The 25,076-nt window shown below is 35.9% G+C and overlaps 1 protein-coding gene across 2 annotated transcripts; it reads right to left on the bottom strand.

Annotated features, from left to right (window-relative positions):
- Positions 1 to 497: 497 nt before the first annotated feature.
- Positions 498 to 24,706, bottom strand: LOC109061114 (metabotropic glutamate receptor 5-like). Of its 2 annotated transcripts, none has more exons than XM_042732535.1 (9): positions 24,603 to 24,706; positions 22,499 to 23,237; positions 17,002 to 17,251; positions 11,609 to 11,844; positions 10,107 to 10,353; positions 9,730 to 9,898; positions 8,614 to 8,740; positions 3,930 to 4,869; positions 498 to 2,370 (listed from the first exon to the last, which is right to left on the bottom strand). In XM_042732535.1, exons 2-9 carry the CDS (start codon positions 23,181 to 23,183, stop codon positions 1,482 to 1,484), a joined length of 3,543 nt encoding a protein of 1,180 aa, XP_042588469.1. In that variant the 5' UTR covers positions 23,184 to 23,237; positions 24,603 to 24,706; the 3' UTR covers positions 498 to 1,481. The 2 variants fall into 2 exon arrangements, with proteins under 2 accessions (XP_042588469.1, XP_042588468.1); XM_042732534.1 differs by having other exon boundaries at positions 22,499 to 23,477; positions 24,603 to 24,686.
- Positions 24,707 to 25,076: the final 370 nt, after the last annotated feature.

The raw sequence follows: 25,076 nt of genomic DNA, 5'->3' as shown, positions 1-25,076 counted from the left end.
AGAATGGGAATTTAGTTTTTGGCTCGTGTACTATATGTATGGATTTGGAACAAAAGCCTGAGTGGATTAAAAAAGGAAATGATTTGCAAATGGAATTATTATATTTTTGGAATAGGCCCTGCATTCACATATATTGCTTTATGTATAAATAACCTGTTAACTTACATAACTGTTCAAATGTTTGGGTTCAGTAAGATTATTTTTTAATGTTTTAGAAAGAAGTCTCTTATGCTCACCAAGGCTGCATTTATTTGATAAAAATACATTAAAACAGAAACACTGAAATATTAATAAAATTTCAAAAATGGTTTCCATTTGAATGTATTTTAAAATGTAGTTTATTCCTGTGATGGCAAAGCTGAATTACTTCAGTCTCCAGTGTCACATGATCCTTCAAAAATCATTGTAGTATGCTTATTTGATGCTTAAGAAACATTTCTTATTATTTTTAATGTTGAAAACAGTAGTGCTGGTGTTTTTTTTGTTGTTTTTTTTTAAAACAGTGATTATTTTCAATACCATTTGGTCACTTTTGGTCAATTTATATCCTTGCTGAATAAAAGTGCTAATTTCTCTCAAAAAATCTTGCTCACCCCAAACATTTCAGTGGTGGTGTAAATAGTTTTTTTTGAATCTCCCATTAGTTTGTATCATTTTCTCAAATACCATCTTTCAAATTAAAGTTAAAGATTTATTATTGAATACTTCAAGTAATACTGGGACATGTTCATATAAATAAATCCAGTCATCTGAAAGAAATATTATCTATATTAAAGTGTTCGATTTGTTCAATATCTAAATAAACCTGCCGTTTCAACCTCTTCTATTTGATTTATTATGAAAAATATAATCATAAATATTATTTTATATGAAGTTAAATGAAGTGGCAGAACATGCAACCTCTAAACTAGGAAATAACGAAAATGACTTTAAACAAACTACTGAATTTAAACAAACTACTTTGCGCTCAAAGGCTTCATTTGGTCCTACATTCAACCGTTTGCATTTCCTTTGTACGTGAAGAACCGTGCAAGATGTTCAGGCATCTTGCTGACAGGCAACAAGAGAGATAAAAAAAGACATTGCCTGGAGCAGGCATTTTGTCATTTTTCCCACCTGTGTAGATTGACGTTGTTGGAATGTTATTAAGTAGCTGTAAAGCCATGAAAACTTGCAGTACACAAACTGACCAACATCAGTAACTTCTTGACAAGAAGGACCATAAACTTGTCAGAGCGCTCTAGTGCACGAGAGCATTTCAAGTACATCCTTAATTATCTGAAAAGCAGTTTGGTGAAGTGCCTTCCCCTAAGCAGATTGGGATTTTGAGGACGGGCTGGATTTCAAGCTCCATAAAACGTCCTCAGCGAGTGCTTCTATATTAAGAGTTTACACTCCTTGACATTTACAGCTGGGTTTTGCAGTCTAAGCAGATGCAGGATCTCAGTAGCTGCCTATCTTCCTGTGCTCCGAATAATCTCTCAGAGCGAAGAGGAGCTCTGGCTATAGTGGCGAAGCACCAGCTGGTCGTATATCGGGGAGCAGGGCTCACACAACGGCAGCTCCGAGGCCGGTGATGTGGGAGATTCGCTGATCGAGTCCACGGAGGAGTCTCTAAACGGCGAAGGTGGTGTCAAGACGCCCAGGTCCTCAAAATCAGTGGTCCTGACCACACACGAAGAGTCATAGGTGCTGTCAAAAAGGCTGGCAGGTGAAGCCCGGCTACTCCCACCGGTGATGATGCCCCCAGCGATGCCGACCGCGGAGCGAGGATTGGTGTTTGCTGCAGCCACCACGTCTGCGTAGGTGGTGACGGTGGTTGGATGCGGCCTTTCTTGTGGATGGAGACGGAAAGTAGGGGAGCAGGGTCTGGGGACCGGGGCGGTGGCGGTGGCGACGTTTACGCCTGTTCCCGGCGGTGAACCGGGCAGCATCATGCTGTTGAGCTCACTGATGTTGGCCGTGAATCGACTGACCACACAGCTGATCTGATCCATGATGCAGGTCTGGGACGGGGCGCCATGCTGCAGGCGCTCCGTCAGGTATGAGGGTATAGCCACCACTGGTGCACGCTCTTCGTCACGCTCTTCCATTTCCCGCCTCTGCATCGAAGGCCGCTGGCAAACGGTCGGCAATGGGGAAGGGGTCTGGGGGCAGTAGGTTACAGGGTAGCGCTGGTTTTTCTGAGACCCGTCGTATGCAAGCTTCACCCCGGGGTCTGGAGGCCTATCACAGCCCTTTGAGAAGGGCTTGATAATGGCCGTCTGGTTGGCCTCTTCTTTTTTCTTAATGTGGATTGAGATCCGCTTCCACAGGTTTGGCCTGTAACTTCTCTCGTTCTGTGCCCAGGTCACTGTTTTGCCGTTGGAACTGTTGAAAGAAAATAGCAATGTGTATTTGATTTGTTATACATAAATACACATGTTCAAACTCCATAAAAATGTCTATTTTTTCCAAATGTACAAATTATTGATAAATGTTACAAATATTTACATTAAAAAGTTACATAAAATTTTTATTAGTATTTTAATATTTCATATTTTATAATATATTCTATATACTAAAATACTATATTTATTCACACACACACACACACACACACACACACACACACACACACACACACACACACACACATATATATATATATAAACAAATTAGTTAATCACCAACGTTTATGAAAATTTTCACTTTAAAAGGAGATAAAGTGGAAAAAATAAGAGCAAATTGTTAATTGTTTGAAAAACTGTCTGCCTTTAAAACACAGAAATTTAGACTACATGTATGGACATCAGTATAAATTTATTCATAACCACAGAATCACATTTTTTAAATTGTGACCGTCCTCACAATGCTGCTACACTCTTGCTAATGTGTAACACTACAGCTTAAAGGCAAGAGAGAATAGATCCTCCTATTAGCCATTCCAATCCATCCATTCCAAGCACAATTACCACCCTCATCCAATCCTGTAGAAGTCAGAAAGGAAATCTCTAACTTCACTTCTCTTCATGCACCTGGGGACTCATCAACCCAAATGTGCGTAACTCCGGAGTTGCTCCAGGAATGATTCACAGGCATACAGGGTAATTGGTTGGGGCTCTTTTTTCTCTTTCGAGGGGAATATTGGCGTTTTTTTTATGTGTTCTAAAATATGCTCAGTTGGGGAGTTGATTCATTTTCCGTCTAAACTCATTTCCATTCTCAAAAGCAAACCTTTGGCAGGCATTACTGAGAGATAAACAGATTTAACGTATTTATTTATATATTTATTTTTCAGAAGAGGCTTCTTCTGCAACTGAGAGCAGTGACTGCACATCATCTTCTTATAAAGAAGTAAAAATAAGGATTTTCAAAACTGACATGTCATGCCTCATTATCCTTAAATTCATTCAGTGTGAATTCAATTAAACCAAAGAGTTTAAAACAAGAATAAAGATAAAGTAAAAAAAATATATATATATATATTTGTCAATTCCCAACCTTAGAGAGCTGAATAAAATAATCTCAATTCTGAAATTATGACCAAGCATTTATTGTACAGGGTTATTACTGACTAAGACTCTTATATTTTTGGGAATTGAAAAAATAAAAAAAAATAAAAATAAAATAATAATATAAATAAGTATTATAATATTAATAAACAAATATTAAATAAATTTTAAATTTAATATTATACATAATAAAATATTAATAAAAATAAATATTAGATGGAAAAAAATAACTAAACTACAAATTAATTACCCCTTAATAGTAATATTAAAAAAGAAAAACAAATAAAATTGACAAATGCACACACTGTAACAAAGTAACTGTAAACCATAATTAAAATTAAAACTGAAAATATAAAAACACTATATTAAACTGTAATAGTATTTAAAAATACTAAAATATAAATTAAATTAAAATAACACTGGCCTCATACTGACCTGACAGTGTCTGTGCCAGAGCCTCGTCGTCTGAACAGGTTAGCCAAGCTGCTAGACCGGCTAGCGGCAGAGGCAGCTTTCCCATCACCCACATGCATCCTCACAACGGTCGACGTGGTGAAAGCACTGCGTACGTTCCTCTCAGGTTTGGCCAACATGATGTAGACTTTGGGCACAAACATGCAGCACAGCGCAGTGGTAGCGCTGAGGCTAACGGAGAAACACATAGTGATTATCTTGTAGTTTGACCCGAAATAAATTGGCACGAAAGCCAGCCAGATAATGCAGGTGGTGTACATGGTGAATGCGATGTATTTGGCCTCGTTGAAATTGGCGGGGACGTTGCGGGTCTTAAAGGCGTAGAAGGTGCAGCTGAGGATGAGCAGCCCGTTGTAGCCCAACGGTGCCACCACTCCAAGCGTGGTGGTGTTGCAGATGAGGTGCACCTCACGTATGGACGGATAGTCGTAAATCACTTGCGGAGGTTCCATGATGAAGAGTGCCACGATGATGCCCAGCTGAATCAGGATCAGGATGAAGGCTATGACCAGCTGTGCGCAGGCACTCATGAAACGAGGTTTCTTGGTGCATATCTTCTTCTTGCTGCCTGCAAGGATGCGAGCGATGCGGTTTGTCTTGGTGACTAGGGCCGAGTAACTCATGGCTGGCGAGAGCCCGATTCCCAACCTCTGCAAGTAACAGTAGGCCACATGCGGTTTGGCGATGAGGCAGAACGTACACAGGTACCCCAAACAGATGCCAGCCAGGATGATGAAGCACAGCTCCCTGCTGGAGGACTTCACCACTGGTGTATCATGGAACCTGACGAAGACTAAAGTGACGAAGATGGTGGCGAGCAGGCCGAGGCAGGCAAAGACCACGGCGGCAATTGGCTCAGGATCTATCCACAAAAGGTACTGCACCGGGATTGGCTCACAGCCTGAGGGACATGAATTTGAGACGTAAATGTAATTAGTAGGGCTGATTTAACATGTTAAATGGAAAAAAACTATATGCATTAAAAGTACTTTGGAAATGAAATAGGTTATAGATTACAAGCTAACCTATTTAAAATGTAATAAGTAGTGTAACTATTTCAATTACTTTATTAAATTTGATTACTTTTCTAAATTTCTCACAAATGTTTTTAACTGTTAAAGGCCCTTTCACACCAAGGACAATAAAGATATAGTTCTAAAAATTGTTCTCAATATTAAAGAATAAAAGATATCCACACCACAGCTATAAAGATAAAGGCACAGAGAGGCACTTTTTTAATTCAAGTTGGTGGCGCTGGTGTGGACGCTAATATCGTTATCTTTATGGTTATTGTTCTTGGTGTGAACGGGACTTAAATCATTTGGAAACATTTAAAGGAGGCAGGGTTAACCTTACAGTAGTACTCAACACTGATTACTGTCAGAGTTTCAAAATCCTTCTTCACTAGAATTAATATTAGAATAATTTAATTTCAAAGCACAGCCACCACAAAATGACACTTTAGCATCTTTACTTTGAGATTGTTCTGAGGTTAAATACAGATTTAAAATCATAATAAGAAAACCTTCCATAGCTACGACAGGAAACACTGGCATCTAATAATGCCTTGAAAAATAATGCTAATCTTAAAAAAATAAAACATATATAAACCCAAATAGGAAATAAAACAGTCATTGCATAAGTATGTGTCCTATTCTGTCCTAAACTCCTGAAACTTTGGTGTATCATATTTTAAAGCAGTCAATGCAATTTGGGAAAGAAATAAATCATATCTGTATGTGTGTAAAAAAATATTCAGTTGTGACCCCCTTTGCAAGTAATTGTAATTAATTTAATTACACATTTTTTCTCAGTTACTGTAACAGGTGTCCTTGTTACATGTTACATGTACTTATAATTATAATAACAATTAATTATGCATAATTACATGCAAGTAACCCTAAAACAAACCCTAATCCTAACCCTAACCCACATAGTAAGTACATGTCGTTAATTAATGTAACATTATTTTGTCATTAAATTAAAAAATTCAGTTACCTGTAACATAGGTACAGCAGTATTTCCAAACAAAGCTACAGCAGAACTGTTTTGCATTTCTTAAGCAACACACAATGGTGTTACGATACTGAATGAGTCCATGTTTTTAAACTAATCAAGTAAGCCAATGATTCATTGACCCATTCATAAAGACAGTCACTTGCTTAGTTTTTGAATGAATCAGCCGTTTGAACAAATCAGTTGAATGAATGACTGAATGACTCACTCATTAAGAAATAACCTACTGGAGGATTTAGTTTCTGACTGGGAGTATCATTTATTTTCTTTTAATTATCTCATATTTCAATATTTAAAACCATTTATTATCATTATTTATGCAAAGTTGAATAGTGTATTTGGTTATACTTTATTGTAAGGTCCAATTCTCTATGACTTTTGCCTCAGTAAGTCCTAATTTGCTGCTTATTAATAGTTAGTAAAGTAGTTGTTAAGTTTAGGTATTAGGTAGGATTAAGGATGTAGAATATGATCATGCAGGATATGTGCTTTGTAAGTACTAATACACAGCCAAGATGTTAAAAAGAGGTGTGCTAATAAGCAACTGTTTAATAGTGAGAATTGGTCCCTATAGTAAAGTGTTGCCTTTTATTTTTGTAAAATATTTCTTTCTAAAATTACTTTGTGTAATGTCTATTCAATGCTTTTCTCATCTAACACAATAGTGACTTTAAATGATCTTTTTGGGAGGAAATTCTCAATTATATTTGATTTACGATTAATTTTCAATTAAATACATTAATCATTTAATTAATTAGATTAAAGTTTTTAATCACTCAACAGCCCTAGAAATAAGGCATTACTATGAGTTGCCCCTGGAACTTCAAATAAAATGTTTCCACTTCAGGGGTTGTAATTATACTGCATAAAAATCTATGTGCAAAGCAAACATTAATTTAGCTAGTCGGTATAGGGCCTATGTCTATGATTATTTAGAATCACTGATGTGTGGCATTAAAATTGTACAGAGAACATCCATCATTATGCAGATAACACAGTAAAACTGTTGGCTGAATTACCGTGCAACTTTACAAACCAAAAAAAAAAAAAAAAAAAATTGTGCAAAAATAAACAAAACCATCCATTCAACCAAGCCATGCATTATGCATTAGAGGCTGACAAACAAGAGCTGATATATTTAGCATGTGCGATTTGCATCAACAGACACTGAATGAGGATGAAACTGAGTCTTGGTTTCGATAGCTTATAATGAGGTTGGTCAAATGACAATGGAGGTTTGTTTTGTTTTTACAGGTCAGATTCACAAACCAGCAACACCAAAAGCTACTCTGGAAAGTAACGGTTCTGATTATCAAAGGCTTTTGTGAAAGTGCCTTTAGGGCAAGTGGGCGTACTCGGCAGCCATATTTGTAATGCCCCTGGGCAGCTATTTTTAGACATGCTCTGAAATCTCTGTAAATGTTTGTCAAAATTACACTTTAATAACATGTTTCAATCAGGAATAAAATATGATACCAGCTGCACCATAAGCTGTGCTTCTTAAGTACTAAAAACAGCATTTCTGAGACTGGTCCAGCTAAAAATCAGGCATTAATGCTCATATTTGAGTATAAACAAGAACACTTTACAGTAGGGTTCAATTCATTAACATTAGTCTGAATCACCATAATTAGTTTGAATTAAAATAATTACAAATCAATCACTCACAATGACCAACCATTTTTACAACATTTATTAGATCAGGGATTCACAAGGTTTTTGTCAGCTAAACCCTACATTAATGCTACATTAATATTAAATTATAAATGCACTATTGTTTATTATTAATTCACATTCATTCATTTACTAATGTTAATTTATACAATTCAGAATGTTTAAACTATCTTAGCATATGTAGAAATGAACATTAATCAAGATCAATAAATGTGCTTATTAATTACTAAAATAGCTCATTGTTACTTCACGATATCTAACGCATTAACTAATGGTAAAGTACTTGAGATTATTATGAAGTGCTACTGTTTACTCTTAAATATTAGTATTACCATATATGCAAATTTGCTGAACTAGCCTGAAATATACAGTTTTTTGTGTGAGTTGAGCTTAAAAACAAAAAATGATTAGATGTTTTAAAAGTAATTTTAACATTTTAATTTCTCTGTTATAGAGATCTTTGTCTTTGTACAGTGAATAAATGCTGTAAACACTAGTATAAAATCCAAAAACTACTAAATTAAAAAAAGAACTGCAGGTACTCAAACTCAAAACCACCTGCTACTAAATGTCAAAAAGTGTCATTAAGGCTCTTGCATGAACAGCAGTGTGGCCTCGGCTCTCAGTAATGTACTACATGCTGAGAGACTGCTGCTTCAGGGCTTACGCTTGACAGCAATTCTGGAACATTCTGATGGAGACCCCCGCCAAGCCCAAATCTCTGTTTTTGGCATTAAGTTGCCATGGACCAGATTCTCAAATAACGCTCTAAGAGATAAATGGGTCTCCAATGTTATTCTGTGACCCAGATACTTATATCACACACTGCTGTACGAGATGATAAGCTTATGTGGCTGGTCTGAGAAGTTTAGAATCATGGGTAAAGGATGGCTTTGACTTCTGGATGAACTACAAGAAGAACTACATTGTGCTCTGAAGGTGGATGTAGATTCACCTGTGAGGTCATCTGTAGGCCAGGATCCAAGCTCACACATACGACAGGTGTATTCATCGAACACAAACTCGTTTTCTTTACACGGAGTGCAGGTCCAGCAGCAGCTCACCTCACCCTTACGGATAACCTGAGGTGGTCAGAACAGAGAGGTCAAGTTATACAAGTTATAGATTTCTGTAAAAAAAACTTGCTTTCAAAGCTGCCACCACAATGCCAAAGTGTTGTAGGTGGTTGCAGTGCACTTCTATGCAGTTGCTACAGTGTTCTAAGTGGTTTTTAGGGCATTGCTATGTGGTTACTAAGGTGTTTTGAGTGGTTGCCATGTGGTTGCTAATGTGTTGTGGGTGCTTAAAGTTCTACATCCAAGTTTATATGATAATCTGCTTTCTAAATATATAGCTTAGGCTCCTGTATCAGTATAAGTCAATGGAATATATATATATATATATATATATATATATATATACATATATATATATATATATATATATATATATATATATATATATATATATATATATATATATATATATATATATATATATATATATATATATATATATATTCCATTATATATATATTTAATTTCTTTAAAGAAAGTAATATTATTCAGGAAGGATGCATTAAATTGATCAAAAGTGATAGTAAAGTAATTTATACTGTTACTAAAGATTAAAAACTTTTAAATAAATGCTGTTCTTTTGAACCTTCTATTCATCAAAAAATCCTGAAAAAAACTGTTTTCAACTTTGGAAATAAGAAATGCATATTAGAAAAGCATATTAGAATGATTTCTGAAGGATCACGTGACACTGAAGACTGGAGTAATGATGCTGAAAATTTAGCTTTGCATCAAGGAATGAATTAACATTTTAAAATATACTAAATTATTAAATAGTTAGAATTTTTTAAAAATATTTCACAATATCACTGTTTTTTCTGTATTTTTGATCAAATAACTGCAGACTCGGTGAGCATAAAAGACGCCTTTCATAAACATGAAAAAATCTTACCATTCTCAAACTTTTGAATGGTAGTGTATAATAAATAAGCACATATACACTTATATAAAACACATTTCATATAGAAACACGTATTACACTGACACATTTTCACCTTTATCTGAGCTTTTTCACAGGGATCACTGCACACTGATCTGATGATGGCACTGCTATTGGCCCAAATCTCCTCGTCATCCATCTTCAGCCCACTGTTGTCCCAGCTACCCACGTGGATGTAGCTATAGTCCTCCTCACTCATCTGTTTAAAGTTCATGATTTCATACCTGGAAAAACACACATAAAAGCACTGTTATGGATGTGAAACAGTTAACCCAGCATCATTCATGTTTTGCTCATAAAGCCATTCAGTCTGAAGGAAGGTATTTTTGAAAATCACAATGACATCAACAAGAGATTGTTTTCATTCTGTCTGAAAGGAGTTTAGAAGCACATTCTTACTTGTGTTTGTAGTAAAATATGAACGGTGCCTACCTCCCCGGGGAGTCTCCGTTCTCATCAAACAGCACCACTTCTCCCGAGACGCCAGTGAAGTTTGTCCTCATGAGGAATTCTAAGAGTTTACCTCCATCAATCGGCCGCATGGCTTCACACAGACCTGCGTAGCCGGGACACAGAGACTTCTGCATGGCGTTCAGGCCGTAAGCCATAGAGTAGATGGCATTGATCACAAAGCCCATCTTCGTGTCCTGAGCATACTGGTGTCGGAGTGACTCTTTCTCTACGAGATGGTGTAGTGAAAACAATAACAGAACACACAATATATTGAGTTCTAAAGACACTTTTTGTAATATCTATTCAGTGCTTTCATCTGCCACAGTAAAGTATTTATCTATATTATATTTTTGTTGGTTGATATTCATTATTAGATAGATTAATAAAAGGATGGATGGACAAGTAGATGAAGGAGTGGAAGGACAAATGGAAGTATAATGGATAAAAAGATAGATAGATTATGTATATATGAATGAATAGATGAAATTATGGAATGAAAGACTGATGGATGGATGGATGGATGGATGGAAAACAGACAAAGTACTGGAAGGATGGATGAATGGATGGACGAATAGATGAAGTAGTGGAAGGACAAATGGATGTATAGATGGATGGATGGAGGGAGGGAGGGAGGGAAGTATGGATGACTGGATGGATGGTAATGAATAGATTAATGAATTAAATAAAAGATTTGGATGTACGGCTGAATGAATGGATAAATAGTGGGAAGACAAATGGATGTATAAATGGATGAATATATTGACAGATTGATGGATGGATGATGAATAGATGAATAGATAGATGAATTGATGGAATGAAAGCTTGATATATATATATATTTGATGTATGGATTGATAGATGAAATAGTGGAAGGACAAATGGATGTATAGATTGATGAATATATTGACATAAAAATAAGGATGATGTATACATGAATGAATAGAAGTTGATGAAATGAAAGATTGATGAATGGATGGATGGATGGATTAAAAAGAGACAAAGTATTGGAAGGACAAATGGATGTAAAGATCCACAGACTGATTAATAGGTGATGTATGGATGAATGAAAAGTTTAACTGACGAAATTATGGATTGATGGATAGTTGGATTCATGGTTGAATGAATGACTAAATAAAATAATGGAAGGATAGATGAATGAATGAATGAATGAATGAATGAACAGATGAGCTGATAGGTGGATGTACAGATGGATGGAGAGATGGACACAGATGTATAGATGTATAGATTAATGAATGATGGATGGACAGAAAATGATGGATGTATATTAAGAAGGATGGATGAATTGATGAAAAGACAGACAGATGTATGGTTGGATGGATGAAGATAGATAAAGAGATGAATAGAGAGACTGATGAACAGACAAATGAATGGATGAATTGATGAAAAGCCAGACATCCAGATAAACTGTCCCAAACTTGTGTAAGTTGTGGTGAGTTCATATGAGAACATCTTCCACTCACTGGTGCAGGTCTTGTTGTATTTGGTGCTCTCTTGAGGATGTCCCTTCAGCCGGCACTGGAAGCGGTGCTGCCAGAACTCAGGGAACCAGGGGTTCCGGAGGTTTGTGTCCGGCTGTAGGTTCAGGTAGTAATCATCAAACCACGTGACGTAAGCAGACTGCAGCTTAATAGTGATCCCCCCAGCTGCCTCCCTCTGGAAGCCGTCAGTGACATCATAGCGGTCTGCCCAACCGTCGCTGCAAAGTGTGCAAGAGACAAGTGAGTAATGAATGGCTTTTATATAGATCAAACCCTGTTGAGAGACAGTTAGGGAGCCTCCAGGTCCAAACTGACCCACATAACAGCAAAGCCCAGTAGTTATGACCAGGTTACTCTATGAATTAGGTCTTAAGGACACAGCTGGCCAGTATTTCATAGTGACAGACTCATAATAAACCTCTCCTTGAGATATATGTGCTCCAAATGTTTGCCATTAAGCATCAAAGGGATCTTTGAATGACAACAGGTGAGTCTTACCTTCTCCTTCCTCCTTTTTCATATAAACACAAGAAAAATAAACTACACTTTTCAGCATCCACTCTATCTATATGTTCTCAAACACTTCCTAAACTCATAGCGCTAAATGTTATACAACTCAGCAGTGTGTGGGAGGTATCATTTTTGTTCTCATGGTAGGTAAGGAGAGGCTTTCATAACTTGTCCTTGGAGGCAAAAGCAATGGGAGGGAAGCATAGAGGAGCATGTTAGTAGCAGCTTGAATCATCTCATGGAAAAGAGCTGAACAGCTCAGTAAACCCACACACTGACCCCAGCAGGTCAGCCTTCCTCTGCCCACTGCCGCTGCAGGACAATTTAAAAAAAGACAACAAAAATGCCAAAGCAAAGGTGCCAATGCCTTTACAAAGATGTCTGACAGCATTTTAGAGCACATTAAAACATACTGCAAAACTAGGGTTATATTTGAAATATATGCATTTGATATGTTGACATTACCAACAAGAAGGACATTTCACGCTTGTTCTTTGTGCTATGAGAGCACTACAAGAGAGATATTTTAACAGTAGATCTTATTTCAACCTCAGTAGGAAATGTGCAGATTGAATTTGATTCATTTTCAGTCATCTTTTGAACTGTTTGTTTAAATTAATCCGTTCAAAAATACTTATTTAGTGATTTGTTTATGTCGACTTATTTAGTGATTTGTTTATGCAAAGATGTTTACGGAATTATTCAAATTTCAATGAAACTTCCTCAGATTGAATAAAAACCATAAATCCATCTCAATGCATACACAATAATAACATCATGAATATCATAAGTCTGAATTTTTTTTTTTTTGAGGTAAAGTCTTATGTGCTTTATAGTGAACTAGTCACTAAATGACTGTCATTAGACTTCAAAAATTTGACATTAGTTAACTACATTAAATAAATACAAACTAACAATAAAAAACGTAAAAAAAGCATTTATTAATTAAAGTTAATATTAATTTCAACATTCACTAACACATTATTAAATTCAAAAGCAGTACTGGTAATATTATTTAATGGACCTTAGCTAACAAGAACTAACAATGAACAGTTGGAATTTTATTAACTAACTTTATATACCGTAGTAAATGTGTTGCTCATTATTAGTTATTGATTTTTAACGCAGTAATGTAAAATAATGGTACCTTATTACAAAGTGTTGCCTTTTTAAATTCAACCAGATGTGGTCAGGTTTTATAGCATAAAAAATTATGAAATCTGGATTTAGTAAGAATAAATAATAATAAAAATAATAAAAGTTTCTATGCTTTATACGTCAGTGTCTCAAAAAAAAAAAAAAAAAAAATTCTGTGGGTGTTTCATATTTTGGAATCTACATGGATCACAGTTTTAATCTGTTAACAATTAGCCCACAGAGAAATAACACACACACGTTTATGTGGGAAGCTGCTGTATTAAAGACAGAAAATAATATCAGATTTACACCAACAAATGCTGCAAAGAAGCTGCAAAGTGAAACTGATGATTAAATTAGGTTACATTTTTATCCATCCCCAGCGGCGGGGGGAGTCACATCAGCCCTCGTTAGCAATAGATCAGCTCTTGTGCACACTTTACTGATGAACATTTTGACAGATAATACAACAGAATACAATAGTGTCCTCACACTTACTAGAGACAGATGGCTGGGCACAGTCTGCAAACTGCTCATTAGTAAATAATTGAAAGTCATTCAGTTGTGAAACGGAGGAGCCTGGACATCACTGTTTCCATGGCTGTCAATAGGCTGCTGAGTGGGGATGTTGACAAACAGCCTTTGGCAACAATTGTTTTTGTAAGGATCAACTCGTACTGCAGTCCCACATGTTAATTTAAAAAAATTCTTTTTTTTTTTCATTTTTTGCAAATGTACATTTTAAATAAATATATTTTCCATATGCTTCAGTTACACATATTTATTCTATATTTGTTGGACATTTTTTTAATATTATTTTTTATTTATATTGTCCAAATGTTTAATACTGGTAAATTAATATTAATATTTTAATTTTTTCATGACCCTTAAAATACATTTTGTAATATATTTAGGCATTACAAACAAAATCTATTTTTAATCAAAAGATTACACTGGTTATAACACATTTAGTATATATTTAAAAAAATAATTTGGTAATAATATTTTGGTAGTTTTTTTAAACAAATTTTTCAATTAATTAATGCTAAATAAAGCAAATATGCATGCACCAAATCAGAAAGCAACCAATATACCAAAGAAAGCACATTGAGTTTGTCTTGATACACTTTATCACTTTTGTAGCCACATAGAGATTAAGAAACTGGAACAGAGAAACAGTGGCCATATTCTCACTGAACCAAAGAAAAAAACTCAACATTCGCTACCTTCCCTGGAGCTGGTGTCTGACACCTCATCAAACACACACACACAAACTTGGTCATCCACTCATGCACACGCAAACACACCTCACCCACACACACACACACACACACACACACACACACACACACACACACACACACACACACACACACACACACACACACACACACACACACACACATACACACACACACTGGCACCCCCATAAACATGGCATCTTCTCTCAGCACATCCAGCCTGTGGAATGCCCAGAGGCCCAGAATAAAGACCATGACACCATTTTCTGAAATAGATCCTTTTTAAATATTCAGAAACTACATAAATAAGCAAAATATAGGCCCCTACCACAAAACAAATTAACTGGCCTGTTAAACTTCACCAAAACAATGATTTTCCAGATGCATACTTTGATGTCATCTGGTTCTAAAGTTATTAAAAAGAGCTGAACTCAAAATATTGGAGTTTGTTTGGGCATTGTAAAAATACCCCAAAAATCATTTAAAGAGTGCACTTTATAAATGACAAAATTACAGAATTCAAAATCGTACAAAAATGTTTTATGCTTTAAAAAAAAGTTTTGAAACGTGATTAGTTATTTTGTTTAATTGAATATTATAAATAGACAAACAAACAAAGAAATAATGATGCTCATCATGCTTTTTACACTATCATCATTTCACAAAAAAAAAAAAAGAAAGAAAATTAAGGACAGAATTATATTAATATCCCTATATTAAGGACAGAAAATTATACCAGATTTATGCCAACAAATGCTATCTATTTGGCATATGTTGCAAAATATTTTGTTGAATAAAACCACTTTATTTATATGTTTCCATTTTTAGGTTGCAATTGATATATTAGTAATGGTATTTTTTCCTCTCATTTCCATTTAGCAGAAGGTGAAGTCAATTTATTGTAAGCTGGGTGAAGCGTGCACTTCTCCCAAACACTCCCAATAGCAAGAAACGACACACTTCACCTCTAAAAGTTTATAAAACACATCCACCATTGAGTGAACGTCTAATTATCCAACCGAAGAGCTCCTGAACAGAAGCAGAAATTGGAGGAATTATTCTTAGTTTAATATCTCAAAGACATAATACATTATTTCAGTCTGTAATATCCATAAGAGATTTATTAATGGAACAGCCAGAACTGAATTGGGGGTGAAGCTAAATATAGGTAATTTAGTTGTCACACTCCAGGAGATTAAAAATGGGAAGAATCATTTCTTACTTCATTTGACACTATGAATAGCACATGCTAATTTTTCAAGATGTCGATGCCTAGTCAAGCTCTTAAAATATTCTTCTCACAGGATCTGTCACATACAATTATTTTTCTGTCAGTCATTGAATGGTGAATTAGTAATCTTATCACAAATAACTGAAGCGTCTCTGATGTCTTTCTTCGGTGGGAAGAGAACCCATTGAGTAAAGCTAAAGTGTATAAGAGTATTTAAGAGACAGTCTGTACTTGTAAAATCAGATCCAGCATTACAGAATTACTTCAGTGTGACTGAACCTCTCAAGTCCTCATTACAGAATCAACAGGCTTACTCAAGACATTATCATAACATGACTCAAGTGCCTATCACTGAAATAAACATAAATCACATACCTTGCTTCAGCAGTGGATGACTGTGATGGTGATGATGATGATGGTGATGGCAACATTTTTGGTGATAACAGACAGAAAGATGAGCCTTGCTTCCATGTTTTGATCCATCTTGATTTTGTCTCTCTCACACAACAAGCAAAGAGTTGCAGATGATGATCAACAGACGTGGGTGGAAATTCAAAAGTATCTTTAATACCTACAGAATTGGCCGATGGCGTGACCCAAGATAACATGCAGTAAAGAAGATGCAGAAGACAGGGGTGACTGGGTCTAGTTGTCACACTGAGAAGTCATCACATGAGGTTCATCTCAGTAACGGTTTTGAATTTGATTGAAACTTGAATCAAAAGGATTTTAAATTGTAATAACAGGCTGCACTGACTCAAGATTTTTGATTGGTAGTTTAAAAATAGTGTAATATACCCCATATAATATGACAAAATGCCCCAATAGCAAGAAACTTTTTCCTGGGAAATTACATTGAAAATTTGTAATTAGATAGTCATAACTCTATGGTATGTTTCTAAACAGAATCTAAAATTAAAAAGCAAATATACTCAAAACAAATTATACTCTTGAGAAATAGTCACTGGAGTAAAACATGTGGCAACTACCCTCCATCTCCCCTACAATATTTCCCAAGCATGCTACATAGTTGTTTTTTTCTGCAACAGTAAGTGTTATAGATGTACAGTAAGCTTTTCTAATACACCTCCTACACTTTGAGAAAAAAACAAGATTTGTTTTCCGAACCTGCCAAGAGGGCTTGCCACAGCTCACAGGCACAATTTCAGGAGTGTTTTCTTGCCGTTGCTTTGATAAGAAATGTCTGCTAAAAATATAATTCCATGTGCACAGGGTTCATGTTTTGGGTAACTCACCTGCCAACCAGCAGAAACTCTCCAACTAGGCGGCGGCGTCTCATGGCCATGAGGATGCCACGTACGGTCATGCCCTCACAGAAGCATGCCACCACACGAGCTTTGGGCAGGTGGCTCCTGAGCTTATCGAGAAGACGGTCGAAACTCTGCTCTCCAGCATTGCTGTAGATCTTGTCAGAGTGAGCAATACAGATGCCCTCCTTTGCTGCCATGTCTTTGAAGGCCTCCATTCCACTCTCACCGTAGTTCCCTGAAGATTGAGAGATTGAATGATTTTTAAGCTTGAAACATGTTCAAAATCTTTGAGCCATGACACCATCATACCAGTTTCAGTAACAATACTGAAGTTTGTGGATATTTAAAGGATAAAATCCTTTATTATATTAATTTTATTATATTATATTGTCTATAAAATATATGTATATTTAATATTATTTTATTATAATTGAATTAAACATTTATATCAAATAATTTATTGTTTTTAATATAAATTAGCTTGGAATTGTACAGCTATAATGAAACTGTGACAGCAATGGCCATCACAAATGTCATTTTGATTGGTTCACAAAACAATCCACAGTAAAATGTGATGTGCAACCTGTTAAACTCATGCGAAAAATGGCCTTGTTAAGATCTTCAGGAGAATATGAAGAGCTGTAGGTGCTACACACAGTCAGGAACAGCACACATTTTAACTAATTCTCCCACATTTTATTCTCATCATTAGTTATTCTTGTTTTTACAAATCAAATCTATCCTACTTCCTCATTATTACCATGACTTGACTGGGTGGGTCAGCTGAGGGAGTAGCGAAACATTTGGTACAGTAGATTGAACACTAATTTTGAGGAATCATGAAAATCATGGAAATTTTGATTTCTCATGAAATTATCTTGCTGAACTGAAAGTAATTTAAATTGAAACACCATATTTACAGCAAAATCTCCGAAAACATTATTTATGTTCTATAAAAGTGTCCTTGTTTTGTGCTTTGATTCCTGAATATATTCAGTAAGAAATAAAAAGTTTGAAAAACTAATGAAAAACAGGCCATGGTGCCCCTCTTTCCTAAAGCGTCAGGGGTAAACTCCCCCAATTTACATAAAAATCAGGTCACCTACTTTTGTGTGAGGAACGTTCCCAGTCTTCACACATTTTATGAGGTGCGAATTTGATACAATTGCAAAGATGTCTTGATAAAGAGCAAACATAAACCTTCATTTCACTCAAATACAATAAATCGACTTTGACCAATTTTTTCAAATCAATGCACAAACATCTTAATTGCACACTAGATTATGAGTTCTGATAATGAAGATTACAAGGATTAAAACAACATTCACAAGATCATTCCATGAGCTTTGCTAAAAAAATATTAGGAGGTAGTGTAGTGGTTAACATTCTGGACCTAAGGATTGCAGGTTCAAATCTGGCTGAGGTGATATGTGAACCGTAAGGTCACTGAGACCCCCATCACCATCATGTCCCAGAGGAAAACACTTAACCCCAGGTTGCTATAAGCATTCCAGTGAGTAAGCTGTGTCTGCAAGGTGAGAAATGTCCATTGCTGTTCATCGTAACATGAGAGTTTTGAGGAACTATACCAAGAAAATATGGAGGGCTTTTGCTAAAAATGCAGCAGATATTGGTTATTCCTTTTATGCAGTACATTTTCATGTACCCATCATATCTCAGTACTTTTATAATGATTTCAAAAGCTTGGGGTCAGTAAGATTTTTAAAAGAAATGAACATGATTTTTAAAAGAAATCAGTATGATAATACCAAAAGAATGAGAATTGCCTTTACTGCCTTTACTAAGCAATATTTTTTAGTAATTCCATTGTGTAGATAATCAAGGGATAATTAATTAAATCTAAGAGCCTAACCTATGCATAACTTGACTATCAAACATGTCTCATTCTTCATCTCTGTGAAGTCTTAGATTTGAGAAGTGTACTTCCAAATGCGCATGACTTCATCTCTAATCTCTCTCCTCAGGGAAGATCTTCTTCAAATCGTTCACTCCATTCCTCTGTGCCAGTTCGGTGAATTAATTCCCTCGCTGCGCTCAAACTTCACTAGAACCTTCTGTCTCAGATAAAAATGGATATATAATAAAAGTTAGGCCTACATAATATTTTACAGGCAATTCATCGATAAAGGGCAGAAAACAAGTGGTCCTGCAATTTAAAAGGTCGGTCACAAGAAGCAATAACAAATGTGGGTAAAATGACCTCTGCACACAATAACATCAGATATTCTGTCGACCTCAACATTTCTTTCCCTCCTACAGAGAGACAGATGCTGCAGAAGTGACAAGTCTTTAAACAGTGTGTTCACTCTCACAGGAAAATACATTACACGCCCACAGACACTGAAAACAGCGCTAAAGATGTAAATGATCATCATGATCGCTTTTCAGCTAATGATTTCTGTTGAGGCCAAAAAAGGCCATAACAAAAGAGCAGCAGCAACACAATACATGAGCATGTCTATTTACCATTCACTCTGTGTACGCTGCATGCAAAGCATCATGGGGTGTTTTCAAACATCAAAGACACTTTTGAACATGATGAAACAATAGATAGACAAATCTGCAGAAAGGTATGATGCTGCTTGACACATTGTCTGAATGGCCTTAATGATGCGATTTCAAGTTTTCCTTTCTCTTTGGAGTGTTACAAGCTCTTGGTGCATAAAGAAGATCTGTAAAGTTACAAAGACTAAAGTCTCAAACCCAAAGAGATATTCTTTATAAAAGTTAAGAGTCAACCACGCCCTCCTAAAACGGCTCATTTAAACACGCCCCCACATGTCTACGTCAGTCTGTGGGATGATTTGCATAACACCGCCCAAATGTTCCCGCAAAGAAAGAAGATGTAACCTTTGATTCTCGCTGTTGTCACCGCTGCCATGTTGTGGAGATGCTGTGCATTTCGTTGTGAAAGCAAAAACACTTTGTTTGGCCTTCCAAAAGAGGACACAACTAGAAATCAGTGGTTAAGTTGTATTTATAACACTGTTCCAGAACAGTCCAACCCAAATATTTAATGTGCAGTACATTTTATGGAGGACTGTTTCCTGATCCTGAGAGAAGACTATGTAAAGGATTTGCCACTGATGATTCAAACACAAGTTTTGAACAGTGTAGAGCAGCGGTTCTCAATTCCAGTCCTCTTGCCCCCCTGCTCTGCACATTTTGTATGTTTCTCTTATCGCTTCAGCAGTTTGTTCTATTCGAACGTAAGTGCCCTGCGAAGTGGACATCACAGGATATTCTGCCATGATTTCAGCGAAGCGAATGTATATGTTCCATTCAAAGTGCACTGAAGTGTGCGAGACGTCAATTTTAATTGTATTTATTTACAGAGGTATATGATGTCACACTTGTCCGTGTGTGAAGACGTGCGATGCAACGCAACACAACGCAATGCATAAAAACACAGTATAAATCATTATAATCTGTAATTATATCCCCACTGGATGCAACAAATGGCTCATTTGTAATGAGTTTTATTGTTTTTGTTTTGTCTTACCGGTGTTCTGACTGGGACACGCATCAAACTATGACAAGGTGTTTCAGAAAGGCGGGGCACAGAGGAGAAACAATAATGTACAGTATGTGGAAAATAATGTGTTTTTTGAACCTTAAACTGCATAAACACATTGCATTACACCAAATACACAAAATAATGTTATTTTTAGCAACATCATTTGACCCCTTTAAAGGAAACTTTTGCATTTCAATAGCTTTAATAAAATACGTTTTTATAAAAAAAACAGTAAACCTCACTATTACACACACAGCTTTCTTTTAACATATGTCTTCAGTAATTTCATTCGCAATTTTCATGTTAAACTAGGGCAAAAACACCTATTCTCCACTGGTGTTCAGCATGTTGATTGACAAGCTGATTAAACACATGTCAAATCAAATGGGACTACAAACATCTGTTCTATTTTATCAATAGAGCCCACAAATTACAAATGTTAAAGGATGATATAATACAAATGGAGCTACAGATGCCAGCAAATGAATCAACATTATGGAGTATTTCACGGCTCCTTGTTTTGTATGTGGGTGAAAACTGGGGTGGGCTCCACATTTAACTACCTGCTGGCAATTAACACCTGTCTGTAAGGCCATCAATCTTCTAGCCAAACTGCTTCAGTTTGTAGTATTCAGTAAACAATGAACCAGGGATAATATTTAATAGTTAAGTAAAACTAAAACCACAAACTACATTTTACGTCCCATGAAATCATATGAACAGTATGAAATAAAATATACAAAATGTGACCCTGGACGACAAACCAGTCATAAGGGTAATTTTTTTTTTTAAATTGAGATTTATACAGCATATGAAAGCTGAATAAATAAGCTTTCCATTGATGAATGGTTTGTTAGGATAGGACTACAACTATTTGAAAATCTGGAATCTGAGGCTGCAAAAAATATCTAAATATAAAAAAAAACGCCTTTAAAGTTGTCCAAATGAAGGTCTTAGCAATGCATATTACTAATCAAAAATTCAGTTTTGATATATTTACAGTAGGATATTTATAAAATATCTTCATGGAACATGATCTTTAATAATATCCTAATGATTTTGGGCATAAAAGAAAAATTGATAATTTTGACCCATACAATGTATTGTTGGCTATTGTTACAAATATCCCTGTGCTACTTATGACTGGTTTTGTGGTCCAGGGTCACATGTATGTAAAAAAAAACAAAAAACAAAAAAACTATTTATAATGTATACTGCCTGAATTTGTAACATACAGTAAAGAATGCACCCAGGTTACTATTTAATATTCATTAGTTAACTAAAACTAAAATCAGTAAAAAACAGGTTTGTTAGCTGAATTTGAACTTGCTAAGATAAACTTAAAGTTATTAAGAAAATTTTAAATTATAAGATTTACAGTATTATATAAGAAACTGCCATTGCTAAAACTTACCTCCTTTCAAAAGGAAAAAAAGAAAAGAAAATATAAAATAAAAACAAATTCAAACGCAAAAAGATAAAATCTCAGTGGTACTAAATAGCATCTTGACAACACGTGGCACATGCTGCATCAGAGACATAAACTCTTTATGAGGACTCCTTAAAAGATGTGACATTTCCCTCTACGAATAATAAAGAGATTTCGCTGTTTAGGCCAAGATAAAGGTGAACCGCAACAGACAGAGTGATACATTATCACCTAATAAAATCCCTCTGGAAAAGCTCTCACTTTGAGAACGTGGAAGATTTAATGCTTTAAATAATAGTTTTTATGTGCTTACGGAGATCTGCCTTTCTCACTGGAAGACTTCTGTGAAATACTAATGCGAGGAAGAAATTAAACCTCCAGAACTAAAAAAATGAATAGACTCAAAAGAGAAAGAAAAGAGTTGCAGGGCAGATTTAGCTCTTTTAAGAAGCGTTGTGGAAAATCTCATAGTAGCCGTGAAGAAAAATGCTTCCCCGAGGAAAGAGATCACGTACCTTCAGTGTGAATGGCAGATACGTAGGTCCAGTTGTATCTTTTGACGATGTCCACCATTGCTCTGGCCTGCTGGGCATCAGAAGGCACCACCCTCATAAAGTACTTGTACAAAGACTTATCGCTGAGATCCATACTGGTTGCCGAATACGCAATCTGGGGAATGTTGAAGAGCTGAAGAAGATTCTGAACCTGGATAGCCACAGAACTGGATCCAGGCCCGATGAGCCCCACAATGGGCTTCTTCCCTTTCATGGGAGTCCCTCCACCTTCGGTTGTACACTTAGACATGCCTTCTTCCTCCTCGGCTGAGACTAGAGTGTCACGGATGAACTCGATGCTCTGCTCCAGAGCCACGGCTGAATGCCAACATGAGTCTCTGATCTCACAGCCCAGTGTGATGTTGGGTAGGATGTGCGGGTCCGCGTTGATGCGGTCCAGTGTGTGCATCATGGCCTCCACCCGCTGGATGCCATACTGCTCGCGTACAGCGCCGCACTTGCGCTCATGAACCTTGTCGGCCGGTGGCTGATGATGGACAGAGAAAAGAGCCCCGATGATGATGTCGCCAGGAATGTGTGCCAAGACGCGTCGCTCGCTGGCTTGGGCCTTCGCTAAAATGTCTGGCCGTGTAGGACCCAATCTGTCTCCGAGCAGCACAAACACCAACAAATGTAAAATCCCCATTTCCTCTGCCCTCTCAGATCAGAATGTTGAATACTGGTAGGTCCCTCAGGGCATCTGAAAGAGTCAGAAGAAGCAGAAATCTTTAGAACAATATCCTTGGAGATCATCAACCTCCCACTGAATCACAGAGGTGCATATTTGTGAGAGTCGTGATAAGGATGAGCTGTCGCCAGGGCAACGTCTTATTTTTCTGCCTTCCTCTAAATATCTCAAGATCACGAGGAAAACAAAGTTGAAACGCACATGAAGAAGTTCTGGTAGATCTCAGTAATGAGATGCATCATTAACAATGACCTGTTAGAAACAAAGAGCATGTAAATCTTAAAATATGTATTGATTCTGATTCATGTATTCATTCAGAATCAAAGCCTCAGAGATTTTCCACAACACAGAGACCCAGAGGATAATGATCTTTATGGAGATATGCAGCTACTCAGTATTTATATCGCCTCTTTAACCTCGTTTCATTACTGTAAATGAAATTACACAGTTTAGAGAGATAAATACAGAATTCCCAAGAATGATTTTAAGTCACTTATATGTGAGTGATCTCATACTTTTGCAGATCACTTGGGGAAATCATACCATATGTCATGTCAAGAAAACATGGGAGAGGGATTTGGGGACAGTTTTTGATGTCTAACCACAATTTATAGATATAGAAATGCACTGTATGAACACAGAACTCATGTATACTTAATAAGATTTGATTCTTTATACTCTGTGCTCAAAATGGAGAGCTGATATTGGTATGTAAAAGCACTATTTATGGTCTTCTATTGCTAGGTTTTGCTCTCTGTCAAAGAAACTATGATTAATTTTTAAACAGCAGGACTGTATATCTTCAGCTTTCCAACTCAGCAGAAATCTCTAAATTCTTCTAACACAAAATTGTTGGACAAACTTATAAAGTGCATTCTGTTCAGTTGGATCAGTGACAAACCACCAACAGTTGCTCAACAGTACAGAGAAATGCATACTGCATAGAAAGCTTGCTATGGTTGCTGAGCTTATTTTATTTTTTGTAGCTGCTGTATATTAATTTATCTATGTAATTGTTCATTTAAACAATAAGTTAAAGACAAATTAATAACTGAAAAAGGTGCCAAAAATAAAAGTTACTAGATTCAAGAAGCATTCGCTGCCGTCTGAGCTCTCCTTGGTGCTGAAATACAGTCTGAAGCGTCAATCATAAACCAGTGACTTTGAATCAATGAATAACAATAATGTGGCGCAATACCACTTCATATCTTGACACAACACATACTTAAGAACTTGATGGACAAATAAAACATATGAACGTTCAAATGACCAGAAACAGGACCATGGACTTAAGCGTGAGGTATTAGACCACTGATAAAAAAATAGTTAAACAACATCGTTAATAATAATAAAAACAGCAATGATAATATAACTTACCGTTCGGTCGTTAATTTGGTCCATTGCTCGTGTTCTCACAACCGAAGTGTCTGGGTGTATGAGCGCATGCAATGCGCGTTCACTTCAGCGACAACTCTCGCGCGCGTCACGTGACTATTATATATATATATATATATATATATATATATATATATATATATATATATATATATATATATATATATATATATATATCTCGTTCTCGCAGTCAATGACAAAGATGAAACCTAAGGAAGTAATCTGTTTCTCTGAAAACAAAAGTAACAGAAAAGTCTAAACCTATAATTTTTTTTTTTTAAATACATTTTAGTCTGTAGAAGTTTATTACTATTATTTGTATGTCCATTAACCTCTAAGATATGTTTTAAAAACTACAAGGCTATTTATTTTTCATTGGAGTACCCACCCTGTGTGTTTCATGAACATCTCAACCGATTATTTGTAAAAAAAAAAAAAAAAAAAAAAAAAAAAAAA

Source organism: Cyprinus carpio, chromosome B10 (assembly GCF_018340385.1).
Source record: "Cyprinus carpio isolate SPL01 chromosome B10, ASM1834038v1, whole genome shotgun sequence".
NCBI lineage: Eukaryota > Metazoa > Chordata > Actinopteri > Cypriniformes > Cyprinidae > Cyprinus > Cyprinus carpio.
Note: the sequence above shows the minus strand (reverse complement) of the source record. Positions and strands in the feature narration are given on the sequence as shown.